The sequence below is a fragment of the Odontesthes bonariensis genome, chromosome 8 (assembly GCF_027942865.1).
Source record: "Odontesthes bonariensis isolate fOdoBon6 chromosome 8, fOdoBon6.hap1, whole genome shotgun sequence".
Lineage (NCBI taxonomy): Eukaryota > Metazoa > Chordata > Actinopteri > Atheriniformes > Atherinopsidae > Odontesthes > Odontesthes bonariensis.
The window spans coordinates 14,125,467-14,144,245 of NC_134513.1; the positions used below are offsets into that span (position 1 = coordinate 14,125,467).

The following is an 18,779-nucleotide window of genomic DNA, read 5'->3' on the forward strand; positions in this document are numbered from 1 at the left end:
ACAACCAAGATAAAGACACCATTTCGCGGGCCTTGGTGAGAGATATTCGATCACTCTCCGACAGAAAGTGAGTATGGCGAGCTATTGCATTCTGCCAATCTTTTGAAAACTCTGGACTGAAATAATATCTGACTGTGGGAGTCGTGAGGGGAAAAATAAGGACACTTTTTATTTTATTTTTTTATTTTGATCTGGATGGACAATGTTCTTCCCCCATTATTCTCTATATATTTTTTTTCTATCTTAGGTTGCTTTTTGGTCTTGAATGGTTTCAAACAGATAGGTGAAATGGTCGGTGGCTTTTGTTTGTTTTGTATGGCCCTGATACGTTCTAAACAGTTATACCCATTACCAATAGGTTTGAGGGTCATGGTATCTCTATTTTATTTAAACCTTTTTTGTTCTTTACTGTAAAAATCCAAGTGGAATATGTTTCAAACTCTCTATTATTGTGTCCATGCTGCTCATGGTATATGACCATAATTTCTAAATAATTAGAACATAAGGGGTGGGGGTTCTGGGGGGTGCAGGGGGAAATAGGCGCAGGGAATTCGTGTCATCGATATGCCTGCGTTGCTGTCTCAACATCGGACAGCTCTGGCCCAGACTTGGATGGTCTGGACACTCCTTTTTTACTCTGCCATTGCTCCTAATAGTTATGGGGCTGGCAGGGTAGGCTCATTAGAATGTGGGCCACTGAGTGGAAGTTTCTGTTCTTTGTTTCTAATCATTGTATATAGTTATTTTAATTGTTTATTATTTTTTGTCTTACACACACCATGGGGTCTTAAGTCCATAATATATGTTGTCAAGGTATGGATTCAACTACATTATCACCACTATAATCGAACATGTGTAGCTGTAAAGTAGTCTCATATAACGTTAAGGGGCTGCATAATCCCATCAAAAGAAAAAAAATCTTAAACCAACTTAAACAAATGAAGTGTGACATCGCCTTCCTTCAGGAGACCCACTTATCCAAAGCAGAACATGAAAAATTAAATAAATCATGGGCATCACAAGTATATAATTCATCACACCCATCATTACAGGGATAAAGAAGGGCGCTATGTCCTAGTAAATGGATCGGTTGATGGGGTTGCCTTGTCTTTGTTAAATGTGTATGCGCCAAACGAAAACTGTCCACATTTTACCAAGAACATATTTGACTTGGTCTTGGATAAAGCGAACGGTGTTCTGTTGGTCGGGGGAGATTTTAATCTAGTTTTAGATCCCTTACTAGATAGAAGTTCTATCCAACCCCTACCACATTCATCAACAAGGAGTAGAGCACTTCAAAATAGATGTGAAGAGCTTGGTCTTGTTGATGTGTGGAGGCATTTGAACCCTAAAACTAGAGATTACACATTCTATTCTCATCCTCACCTATCATATTCTAGAATAGACTACTTTTTTACACCAAAGACTGAACTATATCGAATAACAGATTGTCAAATTCACAACATAACTCTGTCAGATCACGCACCAATTTCTTTGACCTGGAACATAGGAAGGGTGAAAATGTCCAGCAGATGGAGGCTTAATACCTCCTTGATACCAGCATTTTGGGATTATGTGAGACAAGAATTTGCAACATATCTGCAATTCAATGATCGAGATGATACCTCGCCGATCATACTGTGGGAAGCTGCAAAAGCGGTGCTCAGAGGGAAGATAATACAGTTTGCGTCACGCTTAAAGAGGGAAAGAATATCTAAGCAAAAAGATCTTGAAAAACAAATAAAGGAACTTGAAAGACAACACAAGATAACCACATCCATTGATAATCTTAATAAGCTCAAGCGAGTAAAACAAGAGTTGGAAAATCTATTGTCAGGAAAAGTTGAAAGAAATTTAAGGTATTTAAAGCAGAAATACTATGAGCATGGCAACAGAGCAAGCCGTCTATTGGCATCACAGTTGAGGAAGAAATGTAGCAGCACCACTGTCCAAAAAATTAAAAATAATACTCCAGATAACACGTTTCTTCATACACCAAATGAAATCGCAGATGCTTTTGCTGAATTCTACAAAGACCTATACTCAGATAAAGATACAGATAGTAATCCAGATTTAATAAATGCATATTTAAATATACAACTCCCAAAATTAGACGAAAATACATCTGAAAATATAGATAAACCCATAACAAAACAAGAAATAGAGGAGGCAATTCGTAATTTGAAAAACAACAAAAGCCCAGGTACAGATGGGTATAGTAATGAATTTTATAAGACGTTTGTAGATCTTATCAGTCCTATTCTAGAAAGGGTATTCTCTTATGCCCTTAAGAAGAGGGAGCTACCTTCAACTTGGAAGGAAGCAATAATTTCAGTGATGCTTAAGGAGCGTAAGGACCCTACCCTCTGCGCTTCATACAGACCAATTGCATTATTGAACACAGACTGCAAAATTTTGACCTCTATTCTCGCTAAAAGAGTTGGAACGGCCATTACTGACCTAATCAACCCCGATCAGACAGGATTAGACATTAGTGGTCGTTACCTACCAGATAACATCAGGAGACTTCTAAATGTTATGGAACAAACTAAAAGAAGTCAACATCCTTGCATGGCATTAGCAGTAGACGCACAGAAAGCATTTGACCGTGTCTCATGGCCTTTCCTATTCAAAACGTTGGAAAAGTTTGGTTTCGGATCAAAATTCATTGGGTGGATAAAGCTCCTGTATGCTGCCCCTCAGAGTTTAGTAAGGGTCAATGGACATATGTCTAATACATTTACTTTACATAGAGGGACGCGCCAGGGCTGCCCACTCTCGCCGTTACTCTTTGCATTATTCATTGAACCTTTAGCACAGACAATAAGAGAAGACATACTTATTAAGGGGATTGAAATAGGAGACGAGGTACATAAAATTTCCTTGTACGCCGACGACGTGCTTGTATATATCTCAGAACCATTGTCCTCTGTCCCCAGACTGATGCAGAACTTCACCACCTTTGGGAAAATATCTGGCTACAAGGTTAATGTAAATAAAACCGAAGCTCTGGCTATGAATACACTTATCACACAACAGATAAGGGATGCATTTTCATTTAAATGGCCCAAAGATGGAATTACATATTTAGGGACCACAATTCCTCAAAATATAGATAAATTATTCAACGCCAACTTTAGTAAATTGATAAATAAAATATCTGCTGACCTAGACAGATGGAGTGTACTCCCTCTTTCTCTATCTGGTAGAATAGAGTGTATAAGGATGAATGTACTTCCAAAACTTTTATTTCTTTTCCAAGCCCTGCCTTTTGTACTCCCAAATAAAACATTTACCACCTTAGATCATCTCATTTCCAGATTTATCTGGCAAGGGAAAAGGCCAAGAGTCAGATATAAATTGTTACAACTGCCTAAAAGCCAGGGAGGTTGGGGCTTGCCCAACCTGAAAAAATACTGGTGGGCCTGTCAATTGAGGGCCTTAATTGTATGGATAGCAGACAAGACAGACACCAGATGGCTAGAGATTGAGAAGAATTCCTGCTCTTCAATGAAATTATCAGTAACACCTTTTACAAGTAACAAGGACATTGATGATTCACTCAGTAGATGGTCCAAAACTACACTTAAAGCCTGGAGGGAAGTGCAAAAATTGTATAGTCTCCCTGTAATATCAGGTCTTGCCAGCATTGCCCATCTTAAAGATTTCATTCCTCTCAAGCTAGACTCAGGATACAAAAGGTGGAAACACCTAAATCTTAACTTTGTACATCAGCCTCTTGGAATCACAGAGCTGAAATCATTTGAAGAATTAGTGGAAGAGTTTAACATACCTAAAACAGACTTTTTTCGATATCTTCAAATTAGAAGTTTTCTGACAAAACATCCCGACTGGGATAAGATACATAGAGCTGATATTAGCATAGAGAAATACCTGGCAAAAGTTCAAACACAAGGAAGTATAGTAAAGCCTATCTCTATTACATATATATTATTCTTCTTTTTATTATGCTTTTTTGTTCGTTGGTTTCATTGCTGTGATTATAATCTTTTATATGGGAATTTCACTGCGTGGGCATGTGGTATTTTATTATGTCCAAAATTCTAGAGGAGAACTTTTTGTGAATGTTGTGAAAATCCTCCCAATAAAAATTTAAGTTGAAAAAACAATGTACTATTCAGACCTGTGTGGCCCATCCTCATCCTTGAAACCATGTCTTCTTCCTGCGTACTTCTGTGTGTAATTCTGCCCAATCCCACTGTTTTGTGAATGTTATACAGGTGTCTACCAGTTTGTCCATTGTCCCACATTTGCTGCCACTTTTGCCTCGTTTTGTTTTTGATGATACTCTTCAGTTCTGCTTTACTGTATTTAATGTCCATATCTATATTTGGTTGGTTAGGGTAAAATCGATAGTTATGTTCCTCACGAGGAAGATAATTAATCAGGATTTAAGGATAACTGTTGGGGGTAATAAGTTGGAAAGAGTGGACCACTTTAGGTACCTGGGCATATGGTTTGACAAAAGTCTAACCTGGGAAATGCACATTCAGAAAATCATAGAAAAGTGTAAAAGAGTGTTGAAAGTAATGCGATGTCTGAAGGGTATGGAGTGGGGGGCTAACAGGCCGGCATTGAAGTCCATTAATACTGGTTTAATAAGGTCGGTGTTGGATTATGGGTCCATTGTGTATGGGTCGGCTGCTGAATCGACACTGGAAAAGTTAGACCGTATACAGTACCAAGCCCTACGGCCATGTATGGGAGCTATGAAAACCTCACCAGTAGTAGCTGTGCAGGTGGAACTGGGGAGATGCCCCTATATCTACGCAGAGAGCAGTTGTCACTGGTATACTGGGCAAATCTCAAGGGTCACCAGGAAAGTCACATAGACCTAAACGCTCTGAGCAACTGTCAAGAGAGAGGAGGTGAGAAAGTCAGAAGCTTTGGGTGGACTATTGGAAAGAGGGGGAGAGAAATGGAAGTCAGCCACCTAGGAGTTTGCAATAGTGTACCGTACTCAGCAGTGCCTCTGTGGACTGTAGAGTTGCCTTCAATTGACCTTGGCCTCCTGGAGGCAAAAGCTGAGATGGAATTAGACAAAGAGTATGTTGAATGGTATATTCAGAGGTTTTATGGGGATAGGTCTGTTCTGTACACAGATGCATCTAAGAGGACTGATGAACAAGTGGGGGCTGCATTTGTTGTCCCAAAGATATAAGTGGTGGTGATGTAAAGGCTGAGTGACAGCCTGGCTGTGTACACAGCTGAACTGGTGGCAATTCTACTAGCTCTTTCCTGGGTGGAAAGCAATAGACTAAGGCCTGCGAATTTTGTCATTGACTCAGACTCAACGTCAGCATTGTACAGCATCAAAAATGTACTATCAAAATCAAGACTGGATGTTGTGATAGATATAGCTCAACTGGCAAGCAGCCTGCAGAGGTCAGGAACCAGTGTAACAATTTTGTGGGTGCCAGCGCACATTGGTGTTACAGGGAACGAGGGGCAGCCTGTCATGGTAGCCATATACGTGGTGGCTAAGGGGCAAGTGCTAACCCTTCCACGTAAAACAACAACTTGCACACTGCAGAAACGTCACACCACTTTATAAACCATCTGACAATAAAGTCACAAGCCTTACCATCAAAACCATATGCATGGTTCTCACATTACTGGCATGGGGACGTTACAAAACAACTTTATAAACAGCATGTCACTCACCAGATATTGGTATGCTCACGCATGTGAAAGCCCAAAAGAGTCAATGGACGATACTCCCAAATACAAAACAATTATCTTCTCTAGAAAAACTGCGTTCAAGTATTTAAAACATTACAACAATATTACTGGGAATGTATTGTATAAAAAATGGATGGTACAGAGAGAACCTACTGATAGAGAATGGGCCCAAATGGTGGCAGATATTTACAAAATGGAAAAAATAACTTTCACAGTTAATTTAAAAATAGACTCATTTTGTAAACATTGGAATAGGTGGGAAACATATCTCAAACAATATATGCCAGAAATAATCTAGGATCTTCTTTTTTTTTTTCTTCTTCTTCTTTTTTTGAGAAACAAACAATCCAATAAGAAAGGATGCCACCTGAGTTTAAGTAGTATTTTATAAACACATTGATTTTATGGAACGTTTTGCGGATTTACAGTACTCATGTAACTGCCACACCTGTTGCTGCTACACCCTCTGACTCTATTGTTCTGTTCTTATTACTCTCCTCTCTCTATGTGTTCATTGTATGTTTCCTTGAGCAAAAACTTGATAGAGACAGAAGGACATTACTCTGCGCAAAGCCATATAGACCTGAAAATGATCCATGCATAAATGTCATAGCTTTGGTTAAGCTATACCAACAAAATTTGTCTTTGAGGCGTGCGATATTGAAATGTTGATGTCAATATCTGATTATTGAAAAAAAAAAGGAAAAAAATGATTTAATCTAGGTGAGGTCAATTGATAAATCATGTGTGTTATCTACATACAAAAAATAAAAAATAGTAGCATGTACAGAAAATATAGAGGGCCCAGAATCGATCCTTGAGGGACACCATATGTTAGTTTTGCCAACCTGGACCTGGTTACTGAGACTTAGAAGTCTGTCGTAGAAGTGATGTCAAGTAGTGAGCTATCCCACAACTCTGACCCATCAGCTGATTACTGGCAGGAAATGTTGGGCAGCCATCTTGCATTTGCAAAGATTTGTAGCAATGTGGGTGTTCTTTGGTTGAGAAAAAAGTGACACAGTTAATAAATGTCCAATACAAAAGTTTTGTGGTGTAATCTTAACTAACATTTACTCAAAGCAGTCCATCCCACATTCTCTGGGTTAGCGCTGAAGAACAAACTTTTCTGGTTGTATTTAATTCATTTCTTGATAATGTAAGATGTGTTTTACTTCATTAACAAGTTTATAAAATGTAAACAAACAAATAAAAAAAGTAAACATTTGACTCATTCTAACAGTCAAACTTTCTTGATGTCATATTGTTCTGGTCTGAGAAACAATTCAAAAGTATAAATTATTCAGTCCAGTGATGGAAATAGAGTTCTTTTATCAAAACAGTTTGTTGACTGAGTAATTGATGGCCATTTTGAGACTATAAAGGCTGCTTGTGTCTTAAATAAGCTACAATCATTTCAGCCACCAAACTAAAACTAAAGATAAGATGTTGGCGAGATTTTTTCTTTTTAGAAACTCGCTTTAGAACAAATTTCAAAGGCATTGAGGATGTAAAAATAGAACCACTTTCCTAAAAAAGCCGAGAACCTGTGGGAAAAGTTTCTCAAGGTAAAATCCCAAACCATTTTGGGGAATTCATCACATGATGTACAACCTCAAATCGAGAGAAGTTGGGATCGGAAACTCAAATAAAACCGAAAAAGACGGTAGAAACCTAATATGTTTCGGGCTGCAGCATGTTCCGAATAAGTTTGTTGTTTGACAGTTTTTGATGCATTGTAGTCAAAAATAAGCACCACTGTGAAATTTAAACTATAGATTTTATTTCCACACCATCTAGCTATGCATGATTTAGTTTTGTAATTTGTCATTTAACTTTCATTCTGTTGTATTACCCTGATTGTGTCTGTTTGTTATTTGCTCTGTGCTGCTCCTCAAAAGGAAGCAGCTCAAAATGATAAATTTTGCCTTGTTGTGTCCTCTGTTACTGTTACATTACTGTAACTATTACTGTTACTGATTGATCGTTCAGTGAAGAGATGAGAACAACAGTACATGTCTTTGTCTTCAGGATGAGAACAGAGGCGTCCCCAGGACCAGTTCAGCCAGTCGACTGTCTCCCAACTGGAGCTTCCTGGATTGTGAGTTCCTTAAACACCTTTTAAAAGAAAGCAGACGCTGCAGACACACAGCTATTTGTAAAATATGTAAAAGCAAGTGTAGTGCCACAATTTAAAGCCAGTGTATTGCCTCAACACAGGCTTTACCGTATTTAAATGTAAATTTCTACTCCACAGCCACATCAGCTGACCGCTTCTATCGCATTGATAAGGCTCAGGTGAGTAATGATCACCTGTGTTCAGAAATCACTGAACCAAGGATTTAATTTGCCTACACTCACTCTGCCGTTGTCCCACTCTGCGTTTGCAGGAGCACCTCCACTTTGTGACAGAAATATGCCAGGACGAGGTGTTCATCCTGGACCACGAGGGACCAGTGGGTAGCCAGGGCTCATCCACCGGGATGCCTGACCTGGTGGTGGAGCCCACAGCTGGGTGAGACTGTAGCCTGAGAAACATCTTCTTTTTTTTTTAACGGAGATTAAAAAGATATGAGAAACCAAGATATGATACTCTTTGTTCATTTTGTTGAGGGACACTAACAGCACTGTCATCTGCATCGCTTAGTTTACTTCCTCTTAGGGCAGAGATGTTCCTGCTTTTTCTGTCTTGTTTACAGTCTTATGAGTGGGATGACTCATTGCATCTTTAATAGAATGGTTTGGAGGTAACTGACTGGCATGGGCTACAGTTCCTAAAGCTACAGTCTTTCGCAAATGTTTGGCAACATAATGCTTTATATAGTCAGACTACAACATATATGTTCATTATTAGATTCAGATGTTAAAAGGTGTACGAAAAAAATCAAAACTGCCGGAACCTTAGTAACAGATGTTCTAATCCATTGGCAGAAACAAGATTTCATATTCATAATGAGGTTTTCATTGATTTTAAACTGTGTGAAAATGAGAATTACTGAGATTTGGATTCAAATGGCTCATTTTAGTCATTTCCACCCAAAACCCGGCAAGTTTCCCTCTTCTTCGCTCCACGTTGTTGCCTCGTGGTGTCATGACAGCAACCTAAAAGAGATCTGAGCCTCTCTCACACCTGAGTTGCGTCTTATTGGCGCAAAAAAGACATCCTTGTTTAGCCGCTGGTTTATCTCCTCGTAGTTCCCTCGTCCCAAACAGAGACCAGCATCGTTGTGTCCTTACACACATCAAGCTGTAAATCAGATGAGTGATGACAGCAGCGTTTGTTAGAGTGGCAAGTTCCGTGATACTGGCTTCAAATGTTAAAGCACACATGAGGCTGGATTGTTCTGACATGATGCTCAACGAAAGAAACACTGGCTCCAAAGTGCCACTAGATGTCACTAAATCCTACACACTGGAACATTAAGCAATGATAAATGGTATGATATTCAGATTCTGAGCATGTGTCCTTGCATCTATTTTTATTTTTTCATGTCTTTATATTTATAATAATAAATATTCAGTTAATTTACATGAATTTTGGGTTATCACGTTCGAATGTATTCATCTCTGGGACCAAAATCTCATTCACAGTTTCCAGCCTAAGTAATGTAAATATTTCTGATGTTTTTTTTTTCTTTTTCAAAGCAAAACTAGAGAAGTTTGTGAACCTTAAAACTATGCACTTCTGATCCGTTTCGAAGTACACTGACATTTGCCGTGCGCATTCAGCTCACCGCTTTAGTTTCCAGCCCCACACCACACTCGTTTGCTTCATGGTGATCTTCACGGCATCTTGTGACCTCATCAACATGACATCAAATTCATGTGTATGCTTCACATGGGACCTGCACGGGGGTGTGGTGGTTGGTGCCGTTGCCTCACGGCAAGTTCCTGGTTCAAATCCCAGGGACTTTCTGTGCATTTTCTCCCCTTGTATAACTGTAGGGGGAAGCCAACGAGTACAAACTTGGATTAATGAATAGTAAAATAAATAAAATAACCAAAGTAATCACATTATGAATATGCTTTTGCAGATATAATATATACGTGTGAAAGAAGCTGCAAAACAATATTTTCTAAATCATTATTTGAGGTTAATATGAAGGTAGTTTTACAAGGGCTGCAGCAAAGAGAAAAGCACCAAACCTTCAGATGAGAGTTTACTGTCACTTATATGACTTTATGATCATCAGAACTGTTGATCGATTAATAGATTGATACTTTGGGTCTCATGTTGCAGTTTTTTTTTTTTTTTAGAGCTTTCTCTTTTTTTTGTAGTTTTATATATTATAAAAAAGCAAAATACATAAAGTTGTGCTGATAGATTTAGAATACTGACTGCTTACTGATTTGAAATGAAGTTTTATCTACATAAAGTAGCCACATATTAAATCAGTCGTTATTTTCTTCTTTCAGTGTTCCGTTGACACCTGATGAACAAGGTAGTGTGCACGCAAATATACACACACACACACACACGTGTATTTTAAAACGTCTGTAGTTTAAACATTTCCTTCTTAGAAACTGAAAGTGTCTCGTCTCGTCTCGTACTTTTGGGAAAGATGCAGCTACTTTTGCTTCCCATGGCTTTGCTACCTTTCCTTATGTTCTCTTTGGAAAATATTCAGCGCAACGGTTTCCAGTCTCTTAAAGAACCACGTTCAGGCTTGTAAAGTTGATAACATGCTAGTCCTTTCAGGAGTCAGAAAAAGATAGAAACACTTCCTTGTTGTTGTGTTGTTAATTCAGTGGAATTCCTGGGATTCTCCAGTTTAACATGCCTATTGTTGCTCTTCCTCACTTTTTGTTCCTGTTCCTGAGTACGCTTTTGTTTACAGAAGTGATCAGTTGGGATTTTCGACTCTGTTCCGTTTTTAGAAATGACTAATTACCTGTGTATAGTCTGAAAACTTGGTGCATCTAGTATGTATTTGGTGCAGGTACAGTCGGAAAAGATATTCTAAGATTTGTCGTTACTCGAAACGCGGGCAGTCGGATGACTATTCAGGTGAATTATTTGAAAGTGAAACTGAAGGTTTAAAAAGTCTTCCTCCTGAAACACTTGTAGGATCGTTCCTGTTGTGAGTACGAAAATTATGTCGTCAACAACATCGAGGCAGGAAATTGGGGAAAAAGAAGAAAATGTTGTGTTAAAGGGAACTGTCAAAGGAAAGTCTGCAGAAAGCTGTCCATCGAAGCCTCATCCTGTGGCGAGATCTCATGCAATGATTCATTTCCATGCTTTATTTTTTCTTTTGTCTGCAGCACTTCTGACTGCCGCACGTACCGGGGATCTTTCCATGGTAAAGTACAGTCACACACTGTAAAAGATAAGAGGATCCAAATTAGTGGGCCCAGGCCTTACTGTAAGCCTAATTAAAAAGGAGCAGAGACGGTGTCCACCTCCCGAACCCAAAGTAAAAGCTGGGCCTGATAGCTGAAGTCTCTGACCCATCTTTTTACTCCTGGAAACTGTCAGGACCGCAAGTAAGCCAGCATTTCAAGAGCAAATTGCTCTGTTACGAAAATATCTGGCGATAATGTGATAGAGACTGGTTTCTGAGAGCTTTGTAAGTCAGGACAGGGACTTAGAATTTTGAGTTTCGAATTATCTCTTGATATAACGTTCGATGAGGACCTTTCGGTCTTGCCGCCTTTTATGATTCTTGATGCAGTAGTCATAGCGACAACAGCCAACAAAAGTTCACTGTTAGAGCAGAGAGTACTCCCCTCCCGTTACGTAAAATTACACATTTTGTCATCTGAATTTCAGCATAGAATACATTAAGCTGATTACTAACTAGTCAAAACAAAAGTTTGATCTACTTTCTGAATAACAAAACCTCTGAGGTGTATTTAAGTTATTTTTGGTAGACGGGGGTCCTGGCTTGTTTCGGGTAAAAACAAAGGTGAAGATACAGAAAAGGGCTTGTTTTCTGTTTTTGAAAATCGTGTTTGTTTGTTTTTTTTCTCCTCTGTCACTCCCTCCAGATGTCAGAATGTGCGCGCCGAGGCATCAGTTTGTTGGTGAGGGACTCCGGAGGCCGTTCAGCGTTACATATAGCCGCCCAGAACGGACACCCGGAGCTGGTCAGCTTCATACTGCAACAAGGTGAGAGCACGCCGTACGCTGCTGCGCATTTAGATGAACAAACTGTGTCGGAAACTCAAAGGAGTTTAACAAAGGAGAAGAATGTGTTGAAAAACTGTCTGTTGAGTTTCACACTGTGACACAAAAGCAAAGCCACATGGGTGTTTTATGTTTCCTGTGTTTCTTCTTCCTCAGGCTCAAAGGTTCTTCTGGATTTAACCGACAGAGAGAAGTATGTTGGATACTTTGCATTGTCTTTTTTTTCCCTGTATAAAGTACATTTTACTCTGTTTAGACACACTGCACAAAGAGTAATGGTTCAAAATCACCTCTGATTGTTTGGGAAATGGATTTTCATTACAGTAGTACTGAGTGGTTTTGATGATCGCTTCCTTTTTGCTTCCTGTCATGTGCGGTTGAGGTACCAAGGACCACATACGGGCTTGTTTTTTAACACAGATGTTCATTGAACCAGACTGTTTTTTTGTGTGGTTTTTTTATCTTTTTTTTTTTTGTAGGGGAGAAACTGCCTTGCACAAAGCAGCCTCAGAGAAGCAGCACGCAGTGTGTCGATTACTGGTGGAGGCCGGCGCTTCGCTGGAGAAGACCAATTTCCAGGTATACATCGCAGTAAACAAAACTGATGACATAGTTTCTGCAGCACTCAGGTGAGTCATACCTGTATTTCATTTCCCTGTAAATGATATACAGGGAAACGACCTCGTTGGCCTTCAGGGTGTGTTCTCAGGGCCGCTTCAGTAGTTGTGATCACGAGGGCTAAGCAGACATCATAAAGATAAAAAATCAATCTAAAAACAGAAATCACTGTGTGCACGAATACACAACAACTGCGCTCTTTTTGCTATATTTTCTTTTATTTGAATGTAGCTTACAGAGTGCGACAGCAAACGGACAGAGGATAAAGACAGAAAATGTTGGGGTGGTCCGTGGCGTAGTGGGTTGAGCAGGCGCCCCATGTACAGAGGCTGCAGTCCTCGCTGCAGCTGGCCCCTGTTCTGCATCGGACAGCCCTTTGCTGCATGTCATTCCCCCTCTCTCTGCCCCCTGCTTCCTGTCTCTCTCCAACTGTCCTATCCATTAAAGGCATAAAAGCCCCAAAAAATAATACTGTAATAATAAATTAATAAAAGATAGAAAATGTTCAGTTAATTTATTAAAAGTAGGACTTTTTGGCATATAGATTAAGTCCACTTCACTTTGGGTTGCAGCAAAGTGCTCCTGGGGAAAGTTACAAATAAACTGTTCGTGTCTTGGTAATGAGGACGTACTGTATGTAACACGCTTCACAACAAGCTGATGGGCGGCGTAATGAACACATTTCTATTGAAATCAGCTTACCAAAACATTTAATTGACATGATACATTGACAGCGTCTTTATTATTACCTCAAATACGCTGCTAAGCCGTCTTTGTTGCTGTCAGGAAGCCGAGCAGGAAAGCAACAGGGACGCAGGGGCTTTTGTTCAAAAACAGGTTTTTTTTTATTTACCTCGAAAAAAACGGACTGTAAAGCAAATTCAAGTGGAAATACACTGGTGGGGAGGTGTGGATATTAGCATGTTGCTGTGGGGCTTTCTTTCTTAACCAGATGTCCAGACCACTTCAACTGACTCCTTTACATGTGGAGCTCCTCACCATGACTTTGTCGTTCGACTGGTTTTTTTTGTGGAGGTTTTACCTCATAACAAGTATTCAAATTTGACATCAGGTTAGACTGGTATTTTAACAACATAGCTATCTTTTACACTGGTGTAGCAGTTAAACGGGTGTCCCTGTAAAAACTAAGGTAAGCTGACACTCCAAGAAGAGTCATTTGAAAGGACGCAGATTTATAGTCCCGAGAACTAGGACCACACGCTATAGGAGCAGCTTTGTTCCTGCTGCTGTCGCTCTTTTAAATAAAACCTAACGCACTTTACTGCTGAGATTTATTTTACAATTGATTTATTACTTAATTCTATTTATAGAAACCCTGAGCCTGGTTTCAACCTTTGTTTATTGTTCCTTGCCTTGCGGGCAATATCTACTTTTATCCTGTTCAGTGAGCATTGTGAGTACTTGCCATGTCTGTCTTTGTATTTTCTTGACCCGTCAAATGAATGTCTGTTAATAAGGTGTGGGAGATGCCTTCTCCTATTTTCTGCAGAACAAATCTACCTACGGGCACTAATAAAGTCAACTGAACTGAACGTCACATTGCCATCCATTCATGCTGGAGGTCCTCTTTATTGTCCTTTAAATTTCTGTTTATTTTGTGACTCTTCAGAGGAAAAAAGTGCAAAATGCATGAGTCACAGAGCAACAACGGACACATTTACGGGAAATACACCAGCTTTGAATAATCTTGGACGCCCTTTAACATAAACCTCACTTGTGTCCACCAGGGCAAGACTCCTGCGGACCAAGGGGAGGGAGACTCTGAGCTGGCGACCTACTTGAGTTCCCAACAGCATGTGTCGTCTGCCACCACACAGGAGGACCTGGAGACTGCTGTCTGAGGCGCGCACACACACACACACACAGTCTCTCTCTCTCTGCACTCTGCACCCTGGACTCTGCACACACTCGTAGCGGAGACTAACCGGGAGTTCCAAGTGTTTAAAAAGAGTCTGGAACTGACTCAGCCGACTGACCAACCAGAAGAGTGAACTGTCTCAGCTCACGGCAGCACTGCAGCGGAGATTTTAATGGTCAACTATTTATTTGTATTTATTTATTCATATTCTATTTATTGGTTGTGCTGATTGATTCATTGATTGACTGACTGTCTTACTTTTAAACAGTTCAGGATGCAAGTGCAATTTCAACACACATCGTGAGCTCTGCTGTTCGTCTTGTAATGGAGTTGTTTTGGTCGTATTATACTCAAGCAAGACTTCTACAGTGGTTGAAGGTGTGTTTATTAAGTCACACACACACAAAAAAAAGGTCAAATTATAGATAGAAATGTTATATTTATCCCATAAAACCTGCGTGCCAAAGAAAATGCACTGATGTGGTGTCATATCGCTTATGTTCCCGACATCTGTCGCGTGGTTGGTTTTCCGTGCCCTCGCGATTCTCTCGCACCTTTTCGATTTCTGTGACTTTCATACCCAGGTATGCAGTGACGGCGTCTCTATCACGCGCCGTTTCATTCATCGTCTGAGTCACCGGTGAGCCACAGTTACGCAGCTCGTAAAAGTTAAAATTAAAAAAAAAAAAAAAAACAGAAACAGAACAAGCACAGGATGTGCTTCGACATATCCCCCCTGTTTTCCACTCCAGGATCGTTCCCGGGAAAAAAAACCAACTGAGACTTGTCTTCTCAGGAGGCAAATTGTTTTTACTTGGCTATTTTATTTTTTTTTATCCCATAATCCCCCTTGCTTTACTGTTGCTTTTAAAGATTCTTAAATCAACTTCGCAGAAGGCGTGAGGCCACCTTTTTCTTCCTTCTGTATTTATTGGAAATCACTCTTTTGGTTCAAAATGTTCTTTTCTTTGACTTTTGGTTAAAACAGGCAAATTGAAAAATGGGAAATTACAGGATAAAACCACAGGATAAATAAGCTGTCGCTGCTTTTAATTTTGCGCTAACTAGATGCTCACTGCTGCAAATTACACAACTCAAAGTTCATAGATGAATAGAAGTAATCCAAAGAAATCTTAACTTCCTAAACATTGCCACGATTTCAGGTTTCAGTTCTATTAATTTCACTCCACAATGTGCTGAATTGTCTTGTCTGTGCAGTTTCTGGTTTGAGTGTGGGAGCTGAAAGCAAATATTTAGCACTACTATTCATCACATTTATTTGGATTCGACATGCCAGTCGCAATGCAAAGATTTTGGTGGTTTTAAGACACAAATTTCTTTCTAATTACAGCTCGGACTGATTCATACTTCGCCCAACATACTTCGAATGTCGAATAATTTTAAGATGCAATGTAAGATATTTAAACCCGAGTACACACTCGTGGGTACAGCGCAAAAAGAGAGACAGAAATCACTAGCAGATGGGACACAGATCAGTGGAAACGCAATGACAATGTTCAACTATTAAAAGTGAAAGTATTGTGTGACTATTAATCAACAGAGAATTGATCACAGGTCTATTTTTCCTTTTTGTCCAAAAATGTGACGTTTTCTGCTGATTTACTTCAGACAAAAAGAGATGGTGAAGTTATCAGGTGGGTCGTTGGCAAATAATCATCAGATTACTGACGTGTCGGTTTGCTCGCTCCATACTGCTCTGATACGAGTCACCAGGCTTTATTCATTGTTTCATTGGGATGTTTTGGACCAGAGTGTGCTCTGAATGAAGGAGCATATAACCCATAGTCCCAAACCTGCGATTTTAGACAAAAGCATCCGCAACAAACGTTTCAAGTTTCCACGGCGGGGAGAAGGTGTTTGTGCTGCTGCTGACCCAGAAGGACTTTTCTCATGCCATGTGTGTGCATATGGGTGGGGTGATGACTCATTCCCATATCAAACCTGAACCAACAAACTATTTCAAGAGAGAGCGGCACCGACAGACTTTTGGCTTTGCGTGCAAGATTTGCAGAATTACAAACTGCACGTGTACCTGAGAGTGTTTTCGTGCACATCTTTGTGTACCCGTGTTCAGAGAAAGAAAAAAAAAAAATCTGAGCCAAATTCAATGCAATATGAGTAGATAACGTCCCTTTTCTTTGCATTTCTCTCTTAATTGTTTACATTACATTAATGTTTCAAACATAGTCGACCACTTGGCACCGAGGAGTATTGAATGTTCAATGTTACTTCAGTGCCGGTTGAGTTTCATGATTGTCTTGTTATTTTTTATTTTTTTTTCTCTCTCTCTTTTGTATGCATGTATTTCAAACGGCTGAAACGACCCTGTGAGCTCTCCGACGATGTAAACTGTTGTAAACATCTATTTTCAGTGAGAAAAAAACTTTCCCGGGTGTTTGTGGGGATGTTTAGAAAGATAAAAAGAGCCCGCAGCCATTGTGGAAGTCTTGTAAATTAGTTTGAAAATCTGATTCCCAGCTGCTGCAGCAGCGTTGGCAGGATGCATCACATCACACATCTTTTAAGGTTTGACAAAAAGATATTTTTAGATCAATTCAAGACTCACAAGACGTGACTGAAAACTCATTAACTGGCTGATCGGTTAAATTGGAAGATTTTCTCTAAATTTAGAGGGTCCAAAAATGTATCATGGAGATCTAATACCACACCAAAGGGCAAGTTGGTTGCACTTTGAGTCATTTAATCGTTACATTCCCTCTTCACAATGGACCTTTAAATACTTTAAACAACGCGTTTAGCTCCTAACCAGTTGGCAAACATCAACGGGAGGCAAGGACAATTGCACCAGCTCTTCATAGATGGTGCTTCTCAGCCTGGAAAAGCTGTTGTGTGATATGTTCTGTGGCTTAGAAAGAAGCTTTTAAAATCTACCGGAATAACGCTGACTTTTCTTTTTGATAAATATATGTTTCACCATTGTTCTGGCTCAAACTATCATAAACTCCACAGCTACATGGCGGCGCATTGAAAAATCCGCAATATTGACGATTCATTGCGCATCTCCAACTTTTAAGTTCTCCAATTGATGTTTTCATTCGATCGATCTGGAACTACATGTCCCAGACAACAGTATCTGACCAGCAGGCAAAAAAAAAAGCAAGTCATTAAGGTGTTCTTCATGGTATTTTTTGTCTGCCAGCTTAAGTACGGTAATACCAAACAGCTGTTGCTGACTCATTCTGCAACATTGCCAATGCAAAGGTTTGACCACGTATGCACAGATCAGGAATAAGAACGCTACAAATCATTTTCTCCTCTATAGTTAAAACTAGTTCAAAGTCTTGGGATTCTGGTTAAAAGTAGGACAAGAAATGTCTTGTCAGCTCAACTGGTAAAGTCACAAAAAGAGTGGCTTAATGAGGGATTTAATCCAAAACCAAACAGGATTTTCTAAGAAATTCTCGGCTAAATTCACACTTTTGGAAGAGATTCATCCTGGAAAACGTCTTCATCGCTTTTCCACAGAGCAGGACTTCCGCGATGGCTGTCAGATACCCAACATAGAGAGCTTCCTTTTAAAAATAGAAAAAACGTGCGGAAAATAAATATTTGCGCTCAACTATCTGTGACGACCTTTTTCTATGAGGCGACTGGGTCAATAAGCCAGGGCCCGTTTCAAACGGCATACACACTTGCTTCTCATCACTCTTTCTATTTAATAGAAACATGACTTTGTATTAAATTGTGTCTCATCAGAGTTATTTATGCATGGCATTTTCTTACCTCCGTGGGACTTGTTTTCTGGTAATGGCATAAAGAATGGCATTATTGTTGTTGAAACTGTTAAATTATTATACTTTTAAAGGTTTTAGAACTAAGTTTCTAATTAGGTTGGGCATGTGTTGAATGTTTTTGTTTTGCTTTTGAATTTTATTTTTCTGCTGCTGACGATGATGATGATTATGATGGGATTACTTGAAGTTTGTTGTTTTATTAATTTGTTTTAAAAGATTTGTGATGCTGTTGCTTTTTGTCTCTGACTTTATTTCCCGTTTTAGTTTGAGTGTCGGGGAATTTCCCTTTGCTGCCGTTACTGCTGTGGTTTCCTCTTTTATCTGCAACAAAGACGCATCTTCATCTGACATTTTAATCAATGGTGGCTCGGAGGAGGCTTCGCCGTTCATGATTTGAATGTTTTTCATCCTTCTTTATTGAGAAAAGAGCATCAGCAGGCTAACTAAACCACACGTGTATTTACGTTATTATAGTTTTGTATGTGTACTGTATATAAAAAGATCATCTTTGCAGTACAGAGTCGGTAATATGTCAAATAAAGTACTGTACATCAAACACATCTCCAATCTAAAGACTAAGCGATGCAATTTGTCAAATGATAACAGATCTCATCGTAACAACGTTGACATGTTTAGATTTAGTTTATGTCAGTAACACTTACACAGTTGAGAT

At 39.5% G+C, this 18,779-nt stretch overlaps 1 protein-coding gene across 4 annotated transcripts in view; it reads left to right on the forward strand.

Moving 5' to 3' along the window:
- The window catches only part of dgki (diacylglycerol kinase, iota), an 89,559-nt gene extending 70,893 nt beyond the window's left edge, over positions 1-18,666 (forward strand). For all 4 annotated transcript variants that reach the window (XM_075471837.1, XM_075471840.1, XM_075471841.1 and 1 more), the window contains 9 exons: positions 7,735-7,804; positions 7,961-8,001; positions 8,094-8,218; positions 10,120-10,145; positions 10,969-11,006; positions 11,695-11,815; positions 11,990-12,026; positions 12,313-12,412; positions 14,200-18,666. In XM_075471837.1, the coding sequence (XP_075327952.1) occupies positions 7,735-7,804; positions 7,961-8,001; positions 8,094-8,218; positions 10,120-10,145; positions 10,969-11,006; positions 11,695-11,815; positions 11,990-12,026; positions 12,313-12,412; positions 14,200-14,313 (672 nt within the window). In that variant the 3' untranslated portion in view covers positions 14,314-18,666. The remainder of the gene's footprint in view (positions 1-7,734; positions 7,805-7,960; positions 8,002-8,093; positions 8,219-10,119; positions 10,146-10,968; positions 11,007-11,694; positions 11,816-11,989; positions 12,027-12,312; positions 12,413-14,199) is intronic.
- Positions 18,667-18,779: the final 113 nt, after the last annotated feature.